Source organism: Chaetodon trifascialis, chromosome 16 (assembly GCF_039877785.1).
Source record: "Chaetodon trifascialis isolate fChaTrf1 chromosome 16, fChaTrf1.hap1, whole genome shotgun sequence".
NCBI lineage: Eukaryota > Metazoa > Chordata > Actinopteri > Chaetodontiformes > Chaetodontidae > Chaetodon > Chaetodon trifascialis.
The window spans coordinates 690,230-709,285 of record NC_092071.1 but is presented as its reverse complement, the minus strand read 5'-3'; the positions used below and the strand labels follow the sequence as shown (position 1 = coordinate 709,285).

General features: G+C 52.0%; 3 protein-coding genes across 4 annotated transcripts in view; 2 read left to right on the top strand and 1 right to left on the bottom strand.

The window, feature by feature from the left end:
* The window catches only part of ppm1e (protein phosphatase, Mg2+/Mn2+ dependent, 1E), a 31,820-nt gene extending 24,905 nt beyond the window's left edge, over positions 1 to 6,915 (bottom strand). Inside the window, exons 1-2 of one of the 2 annotated variants that reach the window (XM_070983847.1) lie at positions 6,802 to 6,915; positions 6,496 to 6,689 (exon numbers count right to left, since the gene is read on the bottom strand). In XM_070983847.1, the coding sequence (XP_070839948.1) occupies positions 6,496 to 6,680 (185 nt within the window). In that variant the 5' untranslated portion in view covers positions 6,681 to 6,689; positions 6,802 to 6,915. Of the gene's footprint in view, positions 1 to 6,495 lie in introns of both variants that reach the window. The other variant, XM_070983848.1, reaches the window with a different exon arrangement.
* A 2,753-nt stretch (positions 6,916 to 9,668) lies between these two features.
* On the top strand, positions 9,669 to 15,622 carry smg8 (SMG8 nonsense mediated mRNA decay factor). The gene is made up of 5 exons (XM_070982973.1): positions 9,669 to 10,293; positions 10,910 to 11,813; positions 12,080 to 12,225; positions 12,492 to 13,388; positions 14,497 to 15,622. The coding sequence occupies exons 1-5, from the start codon at positions 9,670 to 9,672 to the stop codon at positions 14,707 to 14,709; spliced, it is 2,784 nt and encodes a 927-aa protein (XP_070839074.1). The 5' UTR covers position 9,669; the 3' UTR covers positions 14,710 to 15,622.
* Positions 15,623 to 16,455: 833 nt separating this feature from the next.
* On the top strand, positions 16,456 to 18,878 carry kcnj15 (potassium inwardly rectifying channel subfamily J member 15). Its single transcript, XM_070983180.1, has 2 exons — positions 16,456 to 16,851; positions 17,802 to 18,878. Exon 2 carries the CDS (start codon positions 17,837 to 17,839, stop codon positions 18,857 to 18,859), a length of 1,023 nt encoding a protein of 340 aa, XP_070839281.1. The 5' UTR covers positions 16,456 to 16,851; positions 17,802 to 17,836; the 3' UTR covers positions 18,860 to 18,878.
* The last annotated feature ends 178 nt before the right edge of the window (positions 18,879 to 19,056 follow it).

Here is a 19,056-nt window from a genome sequence, read left to right as displayed (position 1 = left end):
GACTCCTGAGAAGTTTCTTCCCTCTGGATGAACCCTGAGCTCAGATTTCTGGCTGAAGTCATGTGATCGCCTGATCGTGCCGCACTTTGTCATCAGAGGCTGATCGTGACGCCCGTGTGACATCACATCATGTCCTCAGCTGGACTCAAAGGGCGCGGTGCATTCAGACAGTTAGCGTCTTTGACGTCCACACCGCCAGGACGGCAGCTGTGCAGCTGAGACAAGCCAAAGTTCTCAGAGTCGAACTCGTGTTAAATGCATCTCAAATCACGCTTGTTTCCACGCGTGTTTGCCGGCTAACAGACGTCTTCTTCACTGCCTTTCCGCCACATTGCTGCGTTTGTTGGCACTTCACCGCCACCGTCTGTCAGTCGAAGACCAGCAGGAAACCAGTGGATGTGAAGCTCCAGCGCGTCCACAACAGAAGTGGATCACAGGATCACAGCAGCCAATCAGAAACTGAGTTCAGTCTCATAAAGAGAAGGCGAGCACGAGGCGTTTAATGTCCTGGGCTGATGCACAGCCGGGCTCAGGCCATGGATAGTTTAGTGTTTCTTGTAATTGACGGTTTGTGCATTGACTCAGTAACACCTGACAGCATCTGAACCATTGTTATGTTCATTCATCTCTGCTAAAAGCTCACGACAGCGAGAAAGTCAGCCTTCAGCGATAAAAGCCCACGAGGTCTTCAGCACGCGGCGAGCCTTCCAGCTAAAAAAGAACACTTCTAAATGTCTTCTGGGCCTTCAGAGGTGTTAAGAAAAGACTCAAGAGTGAAGCCGGTTTCACGCTCTCAAACACGCCGCCATCACTGCAGCTCGACACATCGGTGTGACGGCGGAGGCAGAGATGTTTGGGCCGCTGATGGAGGAGCGTGTGATGCTGCTTCTGCCTGACAGCCACTGACCCAGCAGGAAGCATCAGCTCGTTTATGATGGTGATGATCAAACTCCACCGTGATCACAACAAAAGCATCGTTTCATACAAATCCACACGTTCAGCAGAGAGAAGCAGCGAGCTGACAGGAGACGAGAGGCGGAAGGACTTCATCTGACTGAAGGCCACTGAGAAGACCAGGACCTGGATTTCACTGTGACGCCAGCGTTTCCATCATTTCACTGCTTCTGCAGGATCTGACGGACGCACTTCCCTCGTGTCGTGCCGTCGCAGTCATGGCGGCTCGTCCTGCCTTCAACCCCGATTCGTCTCATTTTATTCACACGGCAGAGATTTAACCCTCCACACGCTCTAAATCACAGCGTTCAGGGAGTCGACGGCGTCCTCCTCTCTTCAGATGAGACTCCCAGCTGCCTGGAGGAAAGCAGATTAAAGCCTGCCTGTCGTTGTTTTAACACACACACACACACACACACACACACACACACACACACACACACACACACACACACACACACACACACACACACAAGCTCTTTCCACACCCCCAGACTCGTTCTAGCACACTGAGTGCTTCACCCCCCCCATTAACACACACTCTCACACAGAGGGGATCTCTCTTCTTGCAGAGGTCTATTATTAGCTGTTCAACCCAGAGACAAACTAATGACATGTTGGGATGAATCACCAGAGCTGCTGCCTCCAACTATCATTACACTCACAGCACAGCTACAGTAGACAGCCATGCAGGATGCTGGCCGCCGCACACACGCGCACGCACGCATACACGCACACACGCACGCACGCGCGCGCACACACACACACACACACGCACGCACACGCCATCAGAACAGTGAAAGTTCTCATCCACGAAGCGTCGAGGCCCACGTGTCTGCAGCTCTTCGTCCCCACACGCTGAAAACCGGATCCAGCTGACAACCTTCACCTGACGTCCAGGACAGCGGCGCTGACGGCGGCGTGACAGCGAGCCATCGTCTTTTTTACTCTGACCTGACGGACGCTGACAGCTCCTCTGTGAACATGTGGAAGGCTTTCTCTGCAGCAGCTCCCCTCAGCTCTGCAGAGCTTTACAACGATTTCAGCTCTTCAACTTCAGCGGCTGCATCTGTCAGACGCTGAGCCCGTTTGGTGGATCAGGTCTCGGCAGGGACCAGGACCAGGACCAGGACCAGGACCAGGACCAGGACCAGGACCAGGACCAGGACCAGTCCACATGTGACACACATTCTTAATGTTATCATAACATTCAGCATTTTCCAGCACAGCCATGAAGGCCTCATGTTACCTTACAGAAACATCACATCACCTAAAGAGACCACTAGTTTGGCATCAGTGCTCTTTATTGATGAGATATCGGACTATTCAGAGAGGAAAGGTTACTGTTCACTACCTGCACCAGAACCAGAGCTGAAACAGAGGGAGTATCAGACTTCTGTTGAGTCCTTGATGGAGCTTTGAGTGAACTTTTGCAGATATAGATGACAATATTTAACATGAGGCCTGAAGGTGCCTTCAGGGCCTCCGGTTAAAGCCGCCACAGCGGTCAGCTGATACACACTGTGAAGGTTTCATCAGCTGGGACCTTCGTTTCCTGTCGCCCCTCTACTGTCTCCGTCATAACGCAAAAAACTGAGCTTTTGTTAAATAAAAAAATACTGTTTGCAGAAGAATATGCTTATTTCTTTCTTTCTCAGAGTAAGGAATCAAAAATCACGTCTGCCCGGCAGAGACGGTGAAGGGACGGTGTCTCCGTCCTTGGTGCTGTGCTTCTCCCGCCGTCAGAGCGCAGCCCTGTTATCAGCTGTATTCACGCCAACTGAAAAACACCATTATTACTCTGAGCGAGGACGCCTGGGCTGTTGTTACTATGACAACTGATGTATATGATGCAGAGAAATGTCAGATCAGGCGTGACCACGTGGCCACTTCGCAGACCCACAGCCTCAGCTGGCAGCGGCCCACCTTAAGCGACACATTAGATCGAGTGTCGGCTCTGAATGAGAGCGACACCTGATCTGTGCTGTGAGTCCTGGACCAGGGATCAGCCTGCAGGTCTGACTGAGGCCAAACTCTGGAGCAGCTCGTTTTACGCACTAAACAGCTTCGACCAGCAGCTCTGAAGTCTGCAGAACAACAAGGTTTAAAATCCCCTTCTGGTCGTACGCTGCAAGCACTAAACGCTTCTTTAGGCACAAAGTGGCTTGTTTAAGGTTTGGAGTACAAACAGGTTCATGTATTCATCGTATTCACACTCCTTCTTTTGGCTCTGCTTTGATCTCCTCCTCTTCCTCCTGAGGGACGTCTTTATCTGCTCCTCAGCTGCTAAACGCTGCACCGTGTCCTCCATCTGCTCTCTGACTGTCTGTCTGCTGTTTGCTGCTCAGCAGGAAGTGAACTGAGGCTTTTTACAGCTTCTTCTGTGAAACACGAGCGTGAGGCAGAACAGCGAAGCTCAACAATGACGAATAAACAACGAGCTGAGAGTCACGATGAGGAGCTGCAGGTTGAGCTTCGTCACCAGCAGAGACACCAACGCAGCTCCCTTTCACGCTGTCGTCTTATACTAACGCTGGCTAACACACCGGCTTAGCTACGGATCAGTAACAGCCGCCGTCACTTGTTAAGGAAGCCACCTCTGTTGGCTGTTGGTTGTAAACAGGAAACAGACAGTCGTGAGTCCACCCATCCACACGGACCTGTCCCCCCAGCCAGCCCTCTGCAGGCGGCACACGAGGTCACTTCCTCCTCTGCTCCACACAGACGGGGCTCAGAATGACTACGCCTCCGGTTTTCGGCCGTTTGCTGAAATGATGGATGCTCTTTCTGGGACAGTGCGGGATATTCATGTTCCTCAGAGGATGATTCCTCGTCGTTCCGGTGAGCCTGAGCAGCTCTGCAGCATCGCGTCAGAGTTTCCAGCTCAGACTGTGAACATGAAGCAGGAAGCAACCAGTGTCCCTCGTGACCTTGTGAGCGGCTGCCCGGCGAGCTCCTGGTAGGGTCTTTAAGACAAAGTGCTGGACGGAGACGCGCCAGAGAGTGATTCATAGACTCCAACGAGCCAATTATACTGTATGAGATGCTACCTTGGCCAGGAAGAGGAGACAGAGGGATATTTTACAAAGCGAGTTAGGCGGTGAGCTGCAGTTATTTTGGCTAATAACCGCTTCAGGGAGCCAGATTGGATGGACTCCATTGAAATGAGTGTGCAAACTCCAGCTTTCAGCCAAACGCTGACATTAGGAATCACACAGCCATCTCACTCGACAACAGCCAGTCATCATGTAATCACATGTTTGTGCTTTGTTTCAGCTTTGTTCTGCATCAGAAGGCTTGTAGTTGTCAGGGAGCCCAGAGCGCTGCTAGAAACTATTTTTGATTTTTTCTAGTGGGCAAACGAGGATTCAGATCCTTTAATTAAAGTAAAAGTGGAAAAGCCACGATGTGAAAGTAAAAGTATCATCAGCCACGTGTAGATCCTCCTCCACGCTTCTATTCATCTGCATGTTATTCGTGGATCATCATCATCATCATCATCATCGCTGATGCAGTAACATGTAGAAGTAAAGCTTCAGTAAATGCACGATGGATCCTAACGGTGAATAAAACATGTCGTCTCACAGCGTCTCTCATCCCTGCCAGGACTCCAGAGCCCAACTCCGGGTCAGGTGCTGGACTTTCTGCTGTCCCTGATCAGCCCACAGCAGGAGACAGCAGGTGGTGAGGGGGGACACTCACACTCAGCCAGCTGACAGCTTACACAAGTTTCCAAGTCAGAGCGAAGTCACACTTCACTACCAGAGTGGGAGGAAGACTCAGTCCCAGCTCTGAGTGTCCGAGCTCTGAGTGTGGAGCTGCAGGCCGGTCGCACTCGCCGCAGGTCCAGCCCTGCTCCCGGCCTTCAGGCGCCGGCGGCGGCGGCCGCTTTGCTTTATTTGTTAGCAAATAAAACAGCAGCCGGGTGCAGTGGCCGCTGGAGTGCTGTGGTTACAGAGGGGTTGCCAGGTTTGTCCTGTCATGCAGAGCGTTTGTCAGGAAACAGCAGCAGCGTTAACTCTTCTACGACCACAAACCTACAAATTTACATTTCATTCGTGTTTATGTGAATGAGTGAACCTTACAGGAGCTGCTCTTCAACCTCAGACTGAACCAGGCCTACATGCTAAGCTAAGCTAAGCTAAGCTAACAATCTGATATCAGTGTGAAAGAAAGCAAAAAAGTAGCAGATCCTGATTTAATATGCAACAACGACAGCTCCCATGAGTCTTAGAGACAGCACGCCATCTGAAAGTCATGGAGCTGCTGGATGCTAAAAAATCTGTTCAACCAAGATCTGCATTAAAAAGCAAATCTGTGAGTCCTGTGCGCGTGCGTGCACGTGTGCGTGTGCATGCTGTCAGCTCGAGCTGGAGGGGGAGGGGAGAGCAGGCTGTTGAATGACCTCATATCCACCAGCCAATCAAGCCTGGACGTCGTGACAAACACGACGCTGATGTGGAGTTTACTACAGGTGTGTGTGTGTGTGTGTGTGTGTGTGTGTGTGTGTGTGTGTGTGTGTGTGTGTGTGTGTGTGTGTGTGTGTGTGTGTGAGAGCGCGCTCTGCTCTGCACCTCAGTGACAACACCTGACAGCTCTGCTGGATGCACGTGACCCATCCTGCCACCAACATATGTTCCCTCCCCCAGGAGTGCACCCCCAGACGCACACCGGCCCGGGCTGCAGCCCGGTGAAGGCCGACACGCAGGCAGCAGCCTCTGGCCTCTCGCGCCCTACATGAGTCCTTCCAGCCTGTTTCCCAGTTTCTGAACCTATTTTAGATCAAAACCAGGCCAGCAGCAGAGCTCCCCAACAAACACCTGGTCTGACCAGTTTCACTCAGTGGATGTCAAACGAAAAGTGCTCAGAGGACAAGAGGAGGACCTCTGTCCTCTGCTGAGGTTCAGCTCGGATTCACCCCCCGTCATGTCCAGAGAGCAGCTCTGAGTCCGTCCCCAATTTTAAAGTGTGGCAACTAGTCCAACGATCGAGGCTAATAACGTAACCGGTGAGGCTATTTTTAGCCCGCACGAAGATGCGCTCAGCAGTGATGGCGACGGCTCCCTCCCCCTCCTACACCGCGATGACGTCGTGCTGTTACGCAAATCCAGGGGTTCACCTTTTGTAGACCTCAAAAAAAAAAAAAAAAAACCCTGTGCGGAGTGACCGCGGGCGTGAATCTGTGGCGTGAGAGCGGAGGACAGGACGCGGAGGACAGGACGCGGGCTGCGGACGGAGACGCTCCGAAGTCCCGCTTTCATTCCTCAGAGCGGCTCTCTGGAGACACTTGTCTAAACTTGGTGCTGGACACACCCAGACTGACACGGAGCAGGTCTCTGGACCCTGCGAGCATCCCGGCTGATCTGATGTGGACAGCCGGGGTCGCAGCCCGCTCAGCCCCGCGCAGACCCCCGCAGACCCCGCAGCCCCGCACATTACACTGACGGTCAAAACGCGCACATTCAGCCGCTCCAGCTCTTCATTTCACTCACTGACGCCAAACACAGACACAAACAACAGGACACAAAGTGGACACTTAACTATTTGTAGAGGTGCTGGAGACACAGGTCGAGACATTCCCCCTCCACCTCGTCCTCAGTCACCAGGTCCGACAAGGGGCGCATCGGCACCGGGTCGCTCTCCTGCAGAGGCATTCTCATCTCCCGGAGAAAGAGCTCCAGGAACCGTCGGAAGGTTTTCTCCTCTGCTGCACAGCCGGCCATCATTTCTCATTCCTGGACAGACAGAGACAGCTCCGCCCGTCACAACACTAACTTGCCGGGCTAAGAAGAGCAGAGTCAGAACACTAACCGGACCGGCTGGACTGTCAGCGCGCTGCCGGACTACCTGAATGAAGGTGTAGCACCGGGGGAGCAGAGCCGTGGACTGCCGGTGTGTGCGGGATCAGCGGACCGGGCTGGACGAGAGGCGCCGCGGCGGCTACGGTTCTACTACTGGACTGTCAGGATGTGGACTGAGCCCCCATTCAGAGCGGAGCGGGAGCGCGCGTCGCGTTATCGGGGATTTCGGATGATCAGGGGGCGGTGACGTCAGAGGGGACGCAGCGGTTTACATGCGGACGTGAACGCGCGCGCGGCGATGACGTCCGAGCCCTTTTTGTTTGCAGACGTGATGAAGATGAAGGTGGCCTGTTTGCTGCTGTCTCGGCTCAGAGGAAGAACTTTAATATAAGAACACGTCACACTAAGACACGCACAATGTAACTGAGTACATTCACTCAAGTACAATTCAAGGTACTTGTACTTCACTTGAGTACTCAGTACTTCTCCTGCACCACATCTCAGAGGTTAATGTTGTACTTTTACTGCATTGCATTTGTCTGACAGCTTTTTACATCTTATTTGCTGTTTTAACCCTGACACGCAGTCTGTCCGGTGTTATCTATATTATATTATATTATATTATATTATATTATATTATATTATTAGCGTTTTTATCCTGCTGTCGTGTCTCCTCTCACGCTGGATTCTTTTTCCTCAGATTGTAAAAATCTTCAGATTCTGCACCTCTAATCTCACTTTGACTGGAAAGAATCAGCCGTTCACTTGACTCTAATCGCTTCAGGTTTTCCTGTCTGGATTTTAAATTCTAACTGATCAAATGAAATTCTTTAAATGTGGTTTTGACCTGTCAGGGCTTCGGTGAGAGTGACTGTATATTTGATTCAGTGCGTAATATTAAACTTTCCTGCTGAAAGCTTCAGATCGGTCAGCGTTCAGCTGCAGCTGTCTGACCCTGCAGTGACGGCAGCGAGCTGAGCTTCCAGTCTCATTCTGGATTTTAACAAACGAGTGTTCTTCATCACAGCAGGGAGGAGGAGGAGTACAGTATGCAGGGCTGTAAGTGCTCATGTGACCTGACTCAAAGCTTCCAGCTGCTCTGTGCAGAGTCTTGAATAAATGATGAAGAGCACGACGCCTTGAATCGTCTTATCAGAGGACCGTGGATGTAGTTCAGACTCTGCTGTGTTTTTATTACGTCCTCATTGTTCTGGTCACACGTCTGGGACATATTTGGACATCTGTGCCGTCCTCCCCTCTGACACATACGTGTCTGTTTCAGTCATTTTAAGTCGTCCTCTGGTCAAAAACTGTCCTGCTCATCAGTGTTAATCAGAACGATGAATCAAATGACAGAAACCCATTTGACATAAATTCTGATCAAACCCTTGATTGATTTCTCTTCCAGCTGAAATGTGACGGCTCATCGCTGCAAACTGAACTTCTTTGGGTTTCACACTTTTACACATGGAGCTGCTGGAGGTCACTCTGTCCTCATTCCTTCACTTCTTCTTATATAACCTCGTTTTATTTTCTGCTGGCAAACCAAACTGTGTAAAACCTCAAGGACTGTCTGTTTTATTCTTCGTATCAGGAGGCTCCTCAATGTTCTAGTTGTAATCTAAATAAATAACAAGACAAAACATAGAATGAGACCACGTTACATTTGGCTGCCCTGTTTACAACAAAAGCATGTCTGCATAAAAAAATCAGATTTTCTGAAGCGTCTACTTCGTCACCAGAGGTCTACTGAGTGCAGAATGTGAGTAAATGCTCTCCACTGCTGCTGGGACACAAACCAGGGAGCTTCTGAGAGGCTTCTGTGTGTAGTGGATCCAGTGCAACACCAGTAAAACACACAGTACATAACAGAAACAGTTCGCCTCATGATGACTTTCCAACAGTGTGTAAAGTATTAAGACTTAGCTCCACCTCGACAACTGCAACAGTAAAGTGATATTACAGATGAGTGCATCACAATAACAATGACAACAACAACAATTCAACAGAATAAATATTAGAAGAGGAGAACTCTCACCCCTGCTGAAAAATCCAGAAGAGTAACTTTAAAAATAAAAACCCATCAGGAACCATTAGGTTTCTAATGGTCTAATGGGAATTGCAAGCCCATTAGGAACCATTAGAAGAAACCATTAGGAACCTACTGGTCCGATTAGGATATAAAACCATTAGAAAGCTACTGGTTCCATTTGGATCTGAAACTATTAGAAAAACATACTGAGAAACCTCCTTCGAAACAATTAGAAACCTCCTGCTGCAACAGAAATGATAGCAGTCCAAACACTGAGCCCAGAGACACGTCTGTACAGCAGACACAAGGACCCACGAAGACGGCAATAACATCTGTGCTCCTCCATCACATCAGGAACCATTAGAGACCAGTACACCCTGCAGTGACCACTAGACCACTGTACAGTGACCATTAGACTGGTATAGAAACGCCTGTAGGAACCATTAGTAGGGACCAGTTAAAGTCCTGTAGATTTGTGTAGGAGATAACAGAATCCCATTAGAAAAACATAAGTAGCCATTAGAAACCATTAGAAACCAACAGGAACCATTAGAAACCAACAGAATATGCCTGATGGTTTCTCTGACTTTTTTCAGCAGGGACAGAGTAGACCTACTTTTACTGTTATACTTGTATATCTGCTCTTAAAACTAAGCAAACTTGATGCGGGGCGTCATCTTTCACCGGACTGTTTTCAGTGTGTAATTTCTACTTTTACTGAAGTAAATAATCTTCTTCCACCTCTGGATGGAGGAGAATAGATCGTAGCCAACAAGCGGAACCGTAAAGCGAAGTCGCATCTACTCGGACATTTTAGTGTACGAACCCGGAAATAAACCCGGAAATGGGCGCGTCGTTGTTTTTCTACCCCCGGCTTCCACCATGAAGGAAGCGAACATGTCTTTCCCGGTGAGTGTGGGGGCTCTGCTCCAGGCGGAGCTGCGGGAGGACGCCGCTCAGCGGGACGACGGCCTGTGTGTCGTCGGCATCTTCGGGAAGAGCAACATGCAGTCCGCGCCGCACAAAGAGTCGCTCGTCAACACTCTGGCCGACAAACACATCTTCTCGTTGTTCGGCGGACCGGAGGACGACGGCACCGCGGACAGCCACATCCAGGCTTTCTACAACCAGGAGAGCCGGGTGCTCTACCTGCTGCTCACCTCCGTCTGCGACAGCCGGCAGCTGCTGCGGGCCTGCCAGTCTCTGAGCGCCGGCACCGGGCACTCCGACGCCCACGACTTCTGGAAAGGCCTGGACCGACAGCACTGCCTCCACCTGCTCTACATGTTCTCCGTGTGCCACGTCCTCCTGCTCGTCCACCCGAACCAGACCTTCGACGTGGCCTACGACCGGCTCTTCAGGGCCCTGGACGCCCTGCGGCAGAAGGTCCTGCCTCTGATCCGAGCGGCCATCAAAGACTGTCCGGTGTCCAAAGAGTGGAAGGTGAACTGTCGGCCGTGTCCTCCGCGCCTGCTCTTCGTCTTCCAGATGAACGGCTCTCTGAAGGTCTCCAGCTCTTTTACATGACAGTAGCGGTCAAACCCCGCAGGTGCACAGGTGTTCACGTAGAGCTGATGATTGATGAAGGTGTGGAGTCTGAATACTGATGTTATTTCAGAAACACGTGAATTATCAGTGATCAGCTGGTTCACAGCAAACTAGAGCATCAGATTTAATCACTGATGGATTCATTTTAAGTAAAAACACCAAAACTTCTCTCATCAAAGGCTTCAGAGGTTATTCTAAAATCTTAAATATAGTTTACAGGATCTTTTTTTTTTCTTTTGTCCTCCAAAGACAACAGTGTCTCCTGTGGGGAGACGCGACTCACCTGTAAATGAACGGTGAAGGAGGCTGTTTCATCTTTTTATGGAGATTCACACCTTTAACAAACTTCACATCCCATAAAGGCTGAAGCAGATCAGTCGCTTCTCACTCGTTCATTCATCCTGTTGAACTCGTACCTGAGTCCAGGTCACGTTAGTTTCATGACTTTCATTAGGTTTTTATTCACTGAGAAAAATGTGATTCGAGGTTTTTTCATTGGACACTGAATTTCACTGACGTCCCTTCTGTCTGTCTGTCCGTCTGTCTGTCCGTCCGTCTGTCCGTCCGTCCAAAGGTCTCTGCAAACGGCTCCGAGTCTGGAGGAAACCCCGACAAACCCAAGAAGCACTCCCCCAGGAGGAGGCTGCAGCACGCGCTGGAGGACCAGATTTATCGCATCTTCCGTAAAAGCAGAGTTTTGACCAACCAAAGCAGCAACTGCCTGTTCACCGTGCCCGCCAACCAGGCCTTCGTGTACGTGGTACCAGCAGTGGAGGAGGACCCGGTGGGCGCTTTGCTCGGTCAGCTTCGATCCAACTGCATCTTATCCGAGCAAGACTCCTCCGTGGCGGCGTCGGGCCCGCGGCGTTACCAGCAGATGAGGCGCTCGGCTCGGCAGCTCGGCTTGGCCGCGGACTCGGGCGGCGTGTCGATGGGCGGCCAGCCGCTGGACTGCAGCTTGAAGGAGTTCCTGTGGCAGCACGTGGAGCTGGTGCTGACCAAGAAAGGCTTCGACGACAGCGTCGGACGCAACCCGCAGCCTTCGCACTTCGAGCTGCCCACCTACTCCAAATGGGTCCAGGTCGCCTCCAGACTCCACCACGTCCTGATTAGCAACACAGAAGAAGAAACAGCTGAGCTGGCCACCAAAGTGCAGAGCCAGCTGAAGGTTCTGGAGGGTTTCCTCGACGCTGACACAAAGTTCTCTGAGAACAGGTGCCAGAAAGCTCTGCCGCTGGCTCACAGCGCCTACCAGTCCAACCTTCCCCACAACTACACCACCACGGTGCACAAGAACCAGCTGGCTCAGGCTCTGCGGGTCTACAGCCAGCACGCCCGCGGCGTGGCCTTCCAGCGCTACGCCCTGCAGCTCCACGAGGACTGCTACAAGTTCTGGAGCAACGGCCACCAGCTGTGCGAGGAGCGAAGCCTGACGGACCAACACTGCGTTCACAAGTTCCACCTGCTGCCTCAGCCAGGTGAGCTGTCTCTGCTGTGTCCTCTGTCCTGACGAGGACACACGCCTGCAGAGTGTCATGAACAGGCTGTGTGACGAGTCTGCAGTGTAGTTTAGATTAACAGTGAACGTTCAGTCAGCCTCAGACAAACGTGACTGAGTGAATTAATCCAAAAAAAAAATCTGAACGTGTTAATGTGCTTCATGTTTCTGTGAGGATTTATTTTATTGACATAAATTCAAAAAGAATCAGGATAAAATCAATAACTGTGACTTTGGCTCCTGCAGGAGAGAAGCCGGACATGGACCGCAACCCACCCGTCCTCAACCACAACAGCAGGGGGCGCTCCACCAGCTCCTGTAACTGCGGCAGGAAGCAGGCTCCTCGCGAGGATCCGTTCGACGTCCAGGCCGCGAACTTTGACTTCTACCAGGTCAGAGTTCACTCTCCTGCCTCTGACAGCTCATTCATTCATCCTTCATGCACACAGTGTGGTCCGATGATGGCCGTTCACTCTGTGTCTCATGGCGTCCTGCGAAGACAGGACAGTAAGAGCAGGGTGAAGACGAAAGTCTCGATTAAAGCTGCTTTAAATCAGATCTGACAGAAACGTCTTCGTGTTGTCAGCGTTCGTCAGACGTTCGTGTCTCATCATGTGACATCTGAGATGTTTGCTCTGTGACGTCTCTTCCTGAACAGATGCTGGAGGAGAAATGCTGTGGGAAGCTGGAGAGGATCGAGTTTCCGGTGTTCCAGCCCAGCACTCCCGATCCAGCCCCGGCCTCCAACCAAGCTCAGCGCCTCCCGTGCGAGGCCTCGGCCGCGGCCTCGGGGTCGGGCGAGGCGGAGAGGCTGAAGGAGCCGAGCACTGCCCAGAGCCACACGCCCGGAGACACCAGCCTGAGCCTGGCCCTCAGCCTGGGCCAGTCCACCGACAGCCTGGGGCCCTACGGGGACGGAGACGGAACCGAAGCCCAAGTCCAGCAGAAGAGGCCGAGCCTCGTCGACCGCCAGCCCTCCACCGTGGAGTACCTCCCGGGTATGATGCACTCCGGCTGCCCCAAGGGCCTCCTACCCAAGTTCTCCAGCTGGTCGCTGGTCAAACTGGGTCCGGCCAAGTCCTACAACTGCCACACCGGTCTGGAACAGCCGGGCTTCCTGCCCGGCTCGTCCTTCCTCTTGCCGTGGGACTTGGTGATTCGCTCTCGGTCGGAGGAGGAAGCGGGACTGACGGAGCCTTTGGACGGAGGCACCTCCTCGTGGCCGGCCCCCAACAAGACGCTGGTTAGCAAGCGAGGGAGCGCCGGAGGCCTCGGTCGGAGCCGCAGGAGGGACGACATGGCTCGCGTCTTCGTGGGCTTTGAGTACGAAGACAGCAGAGGAAGACGCTTCATCAGCTGCGGGCCTGATAAAATAGTGAAGGTTCTGGGTCCAGGGGGCGCCAAAGATCCCGCCACCAGGGTGCTGAACACCGACATGCCGCTGTACGTCCCCTCCCCCTCGCAGGGCCGCAGCCTGAAGCCTCACTTCGCCCAGCTGGCTCGCCTTTATGTTGTGGTGCCGGACGCCTCGCTGGAGGTCACCCTCAACCCTCAGGTAAGCCGCCGAGCGAGGCTCGCCACCCTCACACCGCGTCACGCCACCGTCACGCCTCTGTGCAGCACATTGGTTGCTTTTACAAGTTCACGTGTTAAAATGAGTTAAGAAACAATAAAATGTCGCAGTAATTCAAGGCGCTCTGCGTGAAGCCAGCGTTCCTTCTGTGTGATCTGAGTGCATCAGAGAGTGTGTGGACAGACGAGCTGTCAAACTCTTCCTCGTCCGTCTTCGGTGTGACGCCGCTGTCTCCGCTCTCCAGATCTGTCTGCTCGGAGGAACCGATCGTTCTGAACTCTCCTCCAGCTCCGCTCACAGATGTTGGCTCAGCTCTGGAATTTCAACACCTTCGTCTGCTGAAGTGAAGCTGGCGGCTCGTTTATCACTAAAATTATCACATTTTCTGGAAGCAGGAAGTTGTTTACTGTCACCAAAACAAAGAAGTGGCACATTTGAGATTTGGGTGTTAAAGCAGTCAGTCTGATCTCACAAAGCGACCCTCTGCGTCTTATCAGCCAAATGTACTGAAAGCTTCAGGAGGAGCCTTTAGAAAAGGTGCCTGAAACGACGTCACCGGGCTGTCGATCAGCAGCGTTTCACTGCTGCAGCTGGCTGAAGTGACGCTAAAGTAAGATCAGCCTGAGGCTCGTCGCTGGTCAAAGAAGAAGAAGGAACAAAGTGACCCTGATGTTTGCTTTGCGTGCAGCATTCGATCATTTTACCGTGTTGCTCCATAAGAGTCGCAGCTGAAAGACGCCTGACAATCATCACGTTTTTAGGTTTTCTGCAGCGTTAAAGTGATCCGGCGAGAAGCGTGTGTGCGTCAGCGGCTTCAGCGCGAAGTGGAGCAGCTAACGGCTAATTCAGCCGTTAGCGCTTCAGCTCATGAACATGTGAACACATGAATGAACGGTGACAGGCTGAAGCTGTGTCTCTGTGTGTCTGAAGCTCTGAGCCGAGGCTGGTGGTTCAGATGTTTGGTGACAAAACATTTCATCAGAGATGAATGAGTGAGTGAGTGAGTGAGTGAGTGAGTGAGTGAGTGAGTGAGTGAGTGAGTGAGTGTATTCTGAGTAACAGGTCTTATTCATCCTCTGATGTGTCTCAGGTGCAGCCCGGTCCTCCTCCCTGCCCCGTCTTCCATCCGGAGCAGACGGACATCGTGCTGCCGCCCGACGGTCTTTGGGTGCTGCGGTTCCCTTATTCCTACCTGACAGATCGCGGCCCCTGTCACCCCCCCAAAGAGAACCAGCCGCTCAACAACTACAAGGTGCTGCGGGGCATCCTGAAGGCCACCACGGCGAACCCCCCACCACAGTGAACGCTGAACGGCCTGGAGGACTGCACCTTCCTGGACACGCTCTTATTCATGGACGTGTCCTGATGAGGCTCAGGACGTTTTGTTCTTTTGGCCCCCAGACCTCCTCAGACCTCCTCAGACCTCCTCAGACCAGAATCTGGTCTTGATCCACACTTTGATCCATGACGAGGATGTTTGAAACCACTGGACGGATTCCCCTGAGATGTGCTTCAGACATCCAGCGTCCCACAGATTGAGTCCCACTGATGTCGGTTTTTGATTTAAAGCATAATTCAGACACTCGTCCGTGGTCCACAGAGGACGAACTGTCTCTGGTCCACAGAGGACGAACTGTCTCTGTGGACCACCATCAGCAGCGAGGCGTTGGCTCGTTCTAACACTTTGGAGATGAGACGCATGTCGTGGCCTCGAGCTGAAATCTGCTGATTCTTCATATGTGAACAACACACACACACACACACACACACACACACACACACACACACACACACACACACACACACACACACACACACACACACACACACACACACACACACACTTTCCTGGTGTTGGATTCCGTACCTTTCCCGAAACCAACGATCCGACATTCACACCCACTTCACACCGTGATTGGCCAGCTGTGCGGAGGCGAGAAGGCGGGCAGGATGTGAACTTCCTGTGTCGCTGCAGCTGTGGAGGACGAGCGTCTTCCAGCAGAGACATTCAAATGTGTGCTGATGATAATTAATCAGGCTGAACTGGTTCACTGTAAGTCCACTGATAAGCATGTCTGAGCAGTCTGCAGAGACGCTCTGTAACACAGTGACGTAGCAGGTGGTGTTTATGAATGTGTGACTGTGAGGAGGCTGATGTTTGAACAGAAAAGCCATGGAAACATAATAAAATGTCCACTGATCGCTGATCACCACAGAACAGCTGCTGGAACTGTGTTTCTCTGTCAATAGAAAGAGCTCAGAGGTGATCTGACCTCAAACTGAAGCAAGCAAAGTGTAAAAGTCTTTGACAAACGTGGACGTCTCAGTGAGACCGACGAGCCCAGAAGACAAACCTGCATTATACTGTTTGTCCACCAGAGGGCGTCGGCCTCCTTCATCGTCCTGATGAAAAATGACCCCTTTAAAAGAAGTTTAACTGCATTGATGTGACGTGTGTGTCGTCTTCTCCAAAGAACAATGAGATCAATTAATGATCTCATGCCTGAGTAACGCGCGCACGCACGCACACACACACACACACACACACACACACACAGCCCTCAGGAATGTGCGTAATAAGGATCGGGTTAATAGCAAAGCTCAGGAGTTATTCGGCTCCTGAGGCTGAGCGGCGGCTGGTCACACTTTAACTGACACTTCAGCTTCGTTCGGGGCTCCCTCACTTTTTCTTTCACGCTCTTCGGTTTGAAGTGTGTTTACTGCCCACTGACACTTCAGCTGATTTCAGCCGTTTTCCTTCATCTGACCTTTCAGAGCGCTCGCTTCCACTTCAGTCGACACTTCAGCTCCTTTTATTGCTTCAGATTCGTCTTCAGCTGACGTCTTTCAGCTCGTGGGTTTCCTCTGACACTAACCTCTCTTCACTTCAGCTCCTTTCAGCTGACTCCAGCCTCACTCAGCTCTTACTTAAACTGAAGCTTAGATGTCTTTCAGCTCTGTTGTGACCACCACATCGCCTTCTTTCAGTCTGTCACTTCGGCCTCACGTCTTCCTGCCACACAGACGCTGAAACGCTGTCGTCTGCAGCTCAGAGCAGAATTCATTCAGGCCGGCGTTTGTTTACTGACACCGTCGAGTCACGATGCCCTTCAGAGAGCTGGAAGCAGTAAATGTGGGAGTGTGTGTGAAGAAACAACAACCATAAAAGGAACAAAGCGCACCTGAAGTGTTCAGTGTTGCTGCTCCCACCTGTGCACAGGTGGAGGAGGCGGGGGATAAAAGCCAGCCCACTGGCTAATCAGAGTTTACGGCTCTGCTTTGTGTCCCACGTCTGTTCAGCCTGAGAGCGACTGTGCCAAAGTTCAGACTCACAATAGAAGAAAGAAGACACTGAACAGGACGTCCTGTCTCCGCTTCAGCTTACGGACGAGTTTGACCCGAACAGGTGAAGACAAACACCTGAGAGCGTTCCAGCAGGCGGGATGTGAGTATAATGCAGCCAGCGTCTTGAAGGAATCACTGATTGCTGAAGGTTACAGGAGGCGTTGTCGGCCTCCTGCAATGGTTCACCACCAGCTTAACGTTCAACTTTATTTAAAGCAGGACAGGTAACATCCACCTGTGAGAGCAGCGCTGTGCCTTTGAGTTTGTGGAATATTTTAGCCTTTAAATCTTTTCACTGCACCTTCGTCCCTTCAGAGGACAAATGCTTAAAGCAACACTTGGCTTGTTTTGACCTCGTGGGAGTAACAGTACACATACGCAGTACATAACACTGTACTGCACAGAGGTACTGGTACTCTACTGGGGTATTACCTGGAGAAGCAGGTTTTTTATTGCCACCTTGTCTTTAACTGACAGCTGTTTTTCTGTGTCCAGAAACTGCTTTTCCCCAGTATGTTTTCCCAGTATGATACTGGAGTTTAAAGGCTTTTTTATTTAAATATATTATAAATAACAAGGCAAAGCTCCCACTCTGTGAAATGCATTTACTTGCTTTCACGCTGAGATTTAGATGGGAACATTGGTACCTCGCTCTCATCTGTAAACACGAAGCTGAAACCAGCAGCTGGTTAGCTTAGCTTAGCATAGATACTGGAAACGGGGGGAACTGTTAGCCTGCATTCACAGAGCTGGATCACATGCCGCTGCTCGGTCCTGCTGTTAGTTTGTCCTGGTGGTCACTCGCAGTATTGTGACATGAAAAATCCTCTGCAGCTCAGAAATGTTGAATTCCTCTGAGTGAGCAGTTCAGTTTGAGGTGAAGTGGTGAGCGCGTGCAGAGGCTCCGGGGTGGAAGCTGCTGCTATCAAAGCATGCAGACGTCGGTTTTACGTGTCCAGGTTTCAAAGGTGGACACTTCTCTCTCAGTGTCAGTGAAGGGAATGAACTGCAGCTCAGATGTGAATCGTGTCTCTGCTCTTCCATCGGCAGCGTCGTTCTCCCGGCTTTAACTCATCCAGACCAACATGGCCACCAGGAGGGCGGAGGTGCAGCGAAGGATCGTGTCCAAAGACGGCCACAACAACGTGCGGATCGACAACGTGGAGGGCATGGTCAAACTCTACCTGCACGACATCTGGACCACGGTGGTGGACATGAAGTGGCGCTACAAGCTCACCCTGTTCGCCTCCACCTTCGTCATGACGTGGTTCATCTTTGGGGTCATCTTTTACTTCATCGGCATGGGCAACGGAGACTTCGAGGCCGCTTTGAACTCCAACCACACGCCCTGCGTGACCAATGTGCAGACGCTCACCGGAGCCTTCCTGTTCTCTCTGGAGTCCCAGACCACCATCGGGTACGGCTTCCGTTACATCTCCGAGGAGTGTCCTCTGGCCATCTTCACCCTGGTGGCTCAGCTCGTCATCACCGGCCTGGCTGAGATCTTCGTCACCGGCGCCTTTCTGGCCAAACTGGCTCGGCCCAAGAAACGAGCGGAGACCATCAAGTTCAGCCAGTCGGCGGTGATCTGCCGGCGCCAAGGCAAGCTGTGCCTGATGGTGAGGGTGGCGAACATGAGGAAGAGCCTTCTGATCCAGTGCCAGCTGACCGGGAAGCTCCTCCACTCCAACGTGACAGAGGAGGGCGAGAAGACACAAGTCCACCAGAGCTCCGTGGACTTCTACATAGACTCCAGCAGCGAGTGCCCGTTCCTCATCCTGCCGCTCACCTTCTACCACATCCTGGACGAGCGCAGCCCGCTCGCAGACCTCAACGCAGAAAACCTTCGCACCCGGGAGTTCGAGCTGCTCGTCACCCTGAACGCCACCATGGAGTCGACGGCGGCCACGTGCCAGAGTCGCACCTCCTACATCCCTCAGGAGATCCTCTGGGGCTACGAGTTCAAGCCGGTGCTGTTCAGCACCACCGGCGGGCGTTACGTGGCCGATTTCAACTTTTTTGACAAAGTTCAAGTGAGCAACGATGCAGCTTTCCTCAGCAACAACGGCGAGAAGCTCAGACTGGAGGAGAACTACAAGAGAGAGTAGACGAGCCCCGTTGTCTCGGCCCGGACCGGGACGTTGTCTCGGCCCGGACCGGGACGTTGTCTCAGCCCGGACCGGGACGTTAGCTTCTGTCAATCAGTGTATTCTCACAGTTCAAACACACTGTTTCAACATGTTGGTGTGATCGCATATTAAAGTGATTTGGTCCTGTTTTTTAAAAGAAATGACTCGAATGTTCC

What these genes read in the sequence shown, in the direction of transcription:
- smg8 (XM_070982973.1), top strand. Translation starts at nt 9,670, where the DNA reads ATGAAGGAAGCGAACATGTCTTTCCCGGTGAGTGTGGGGGCTCTGCTC. An exon ending in AGATGAACGGCTCTCTGAAG is followed by an intron (nt 10,294 to 10,909) that starts GTCTCCAGCTCT and finishes GTCCGTCCAAAG; the next exon opens with GTCTCTGCAAACGGCTCCGA. An exon ending in CCACCTGCTGCCTCAGCCAG is followed by an intron (nt 11,814 to 12,079) that starts GTGAGCTGTCTC and finishes TGGCTCCTGCAG; the next exon opens with GAGAGAAGCCGGACATGGAC.
- kcnj15 (XM_070983180.1), top strand. Translation starts at nt 17,837, where the DNA reads ATGGCCACCAGGAGGGCGGAGGTGCAGCGAAGGATCGTGTCCAAAGAC.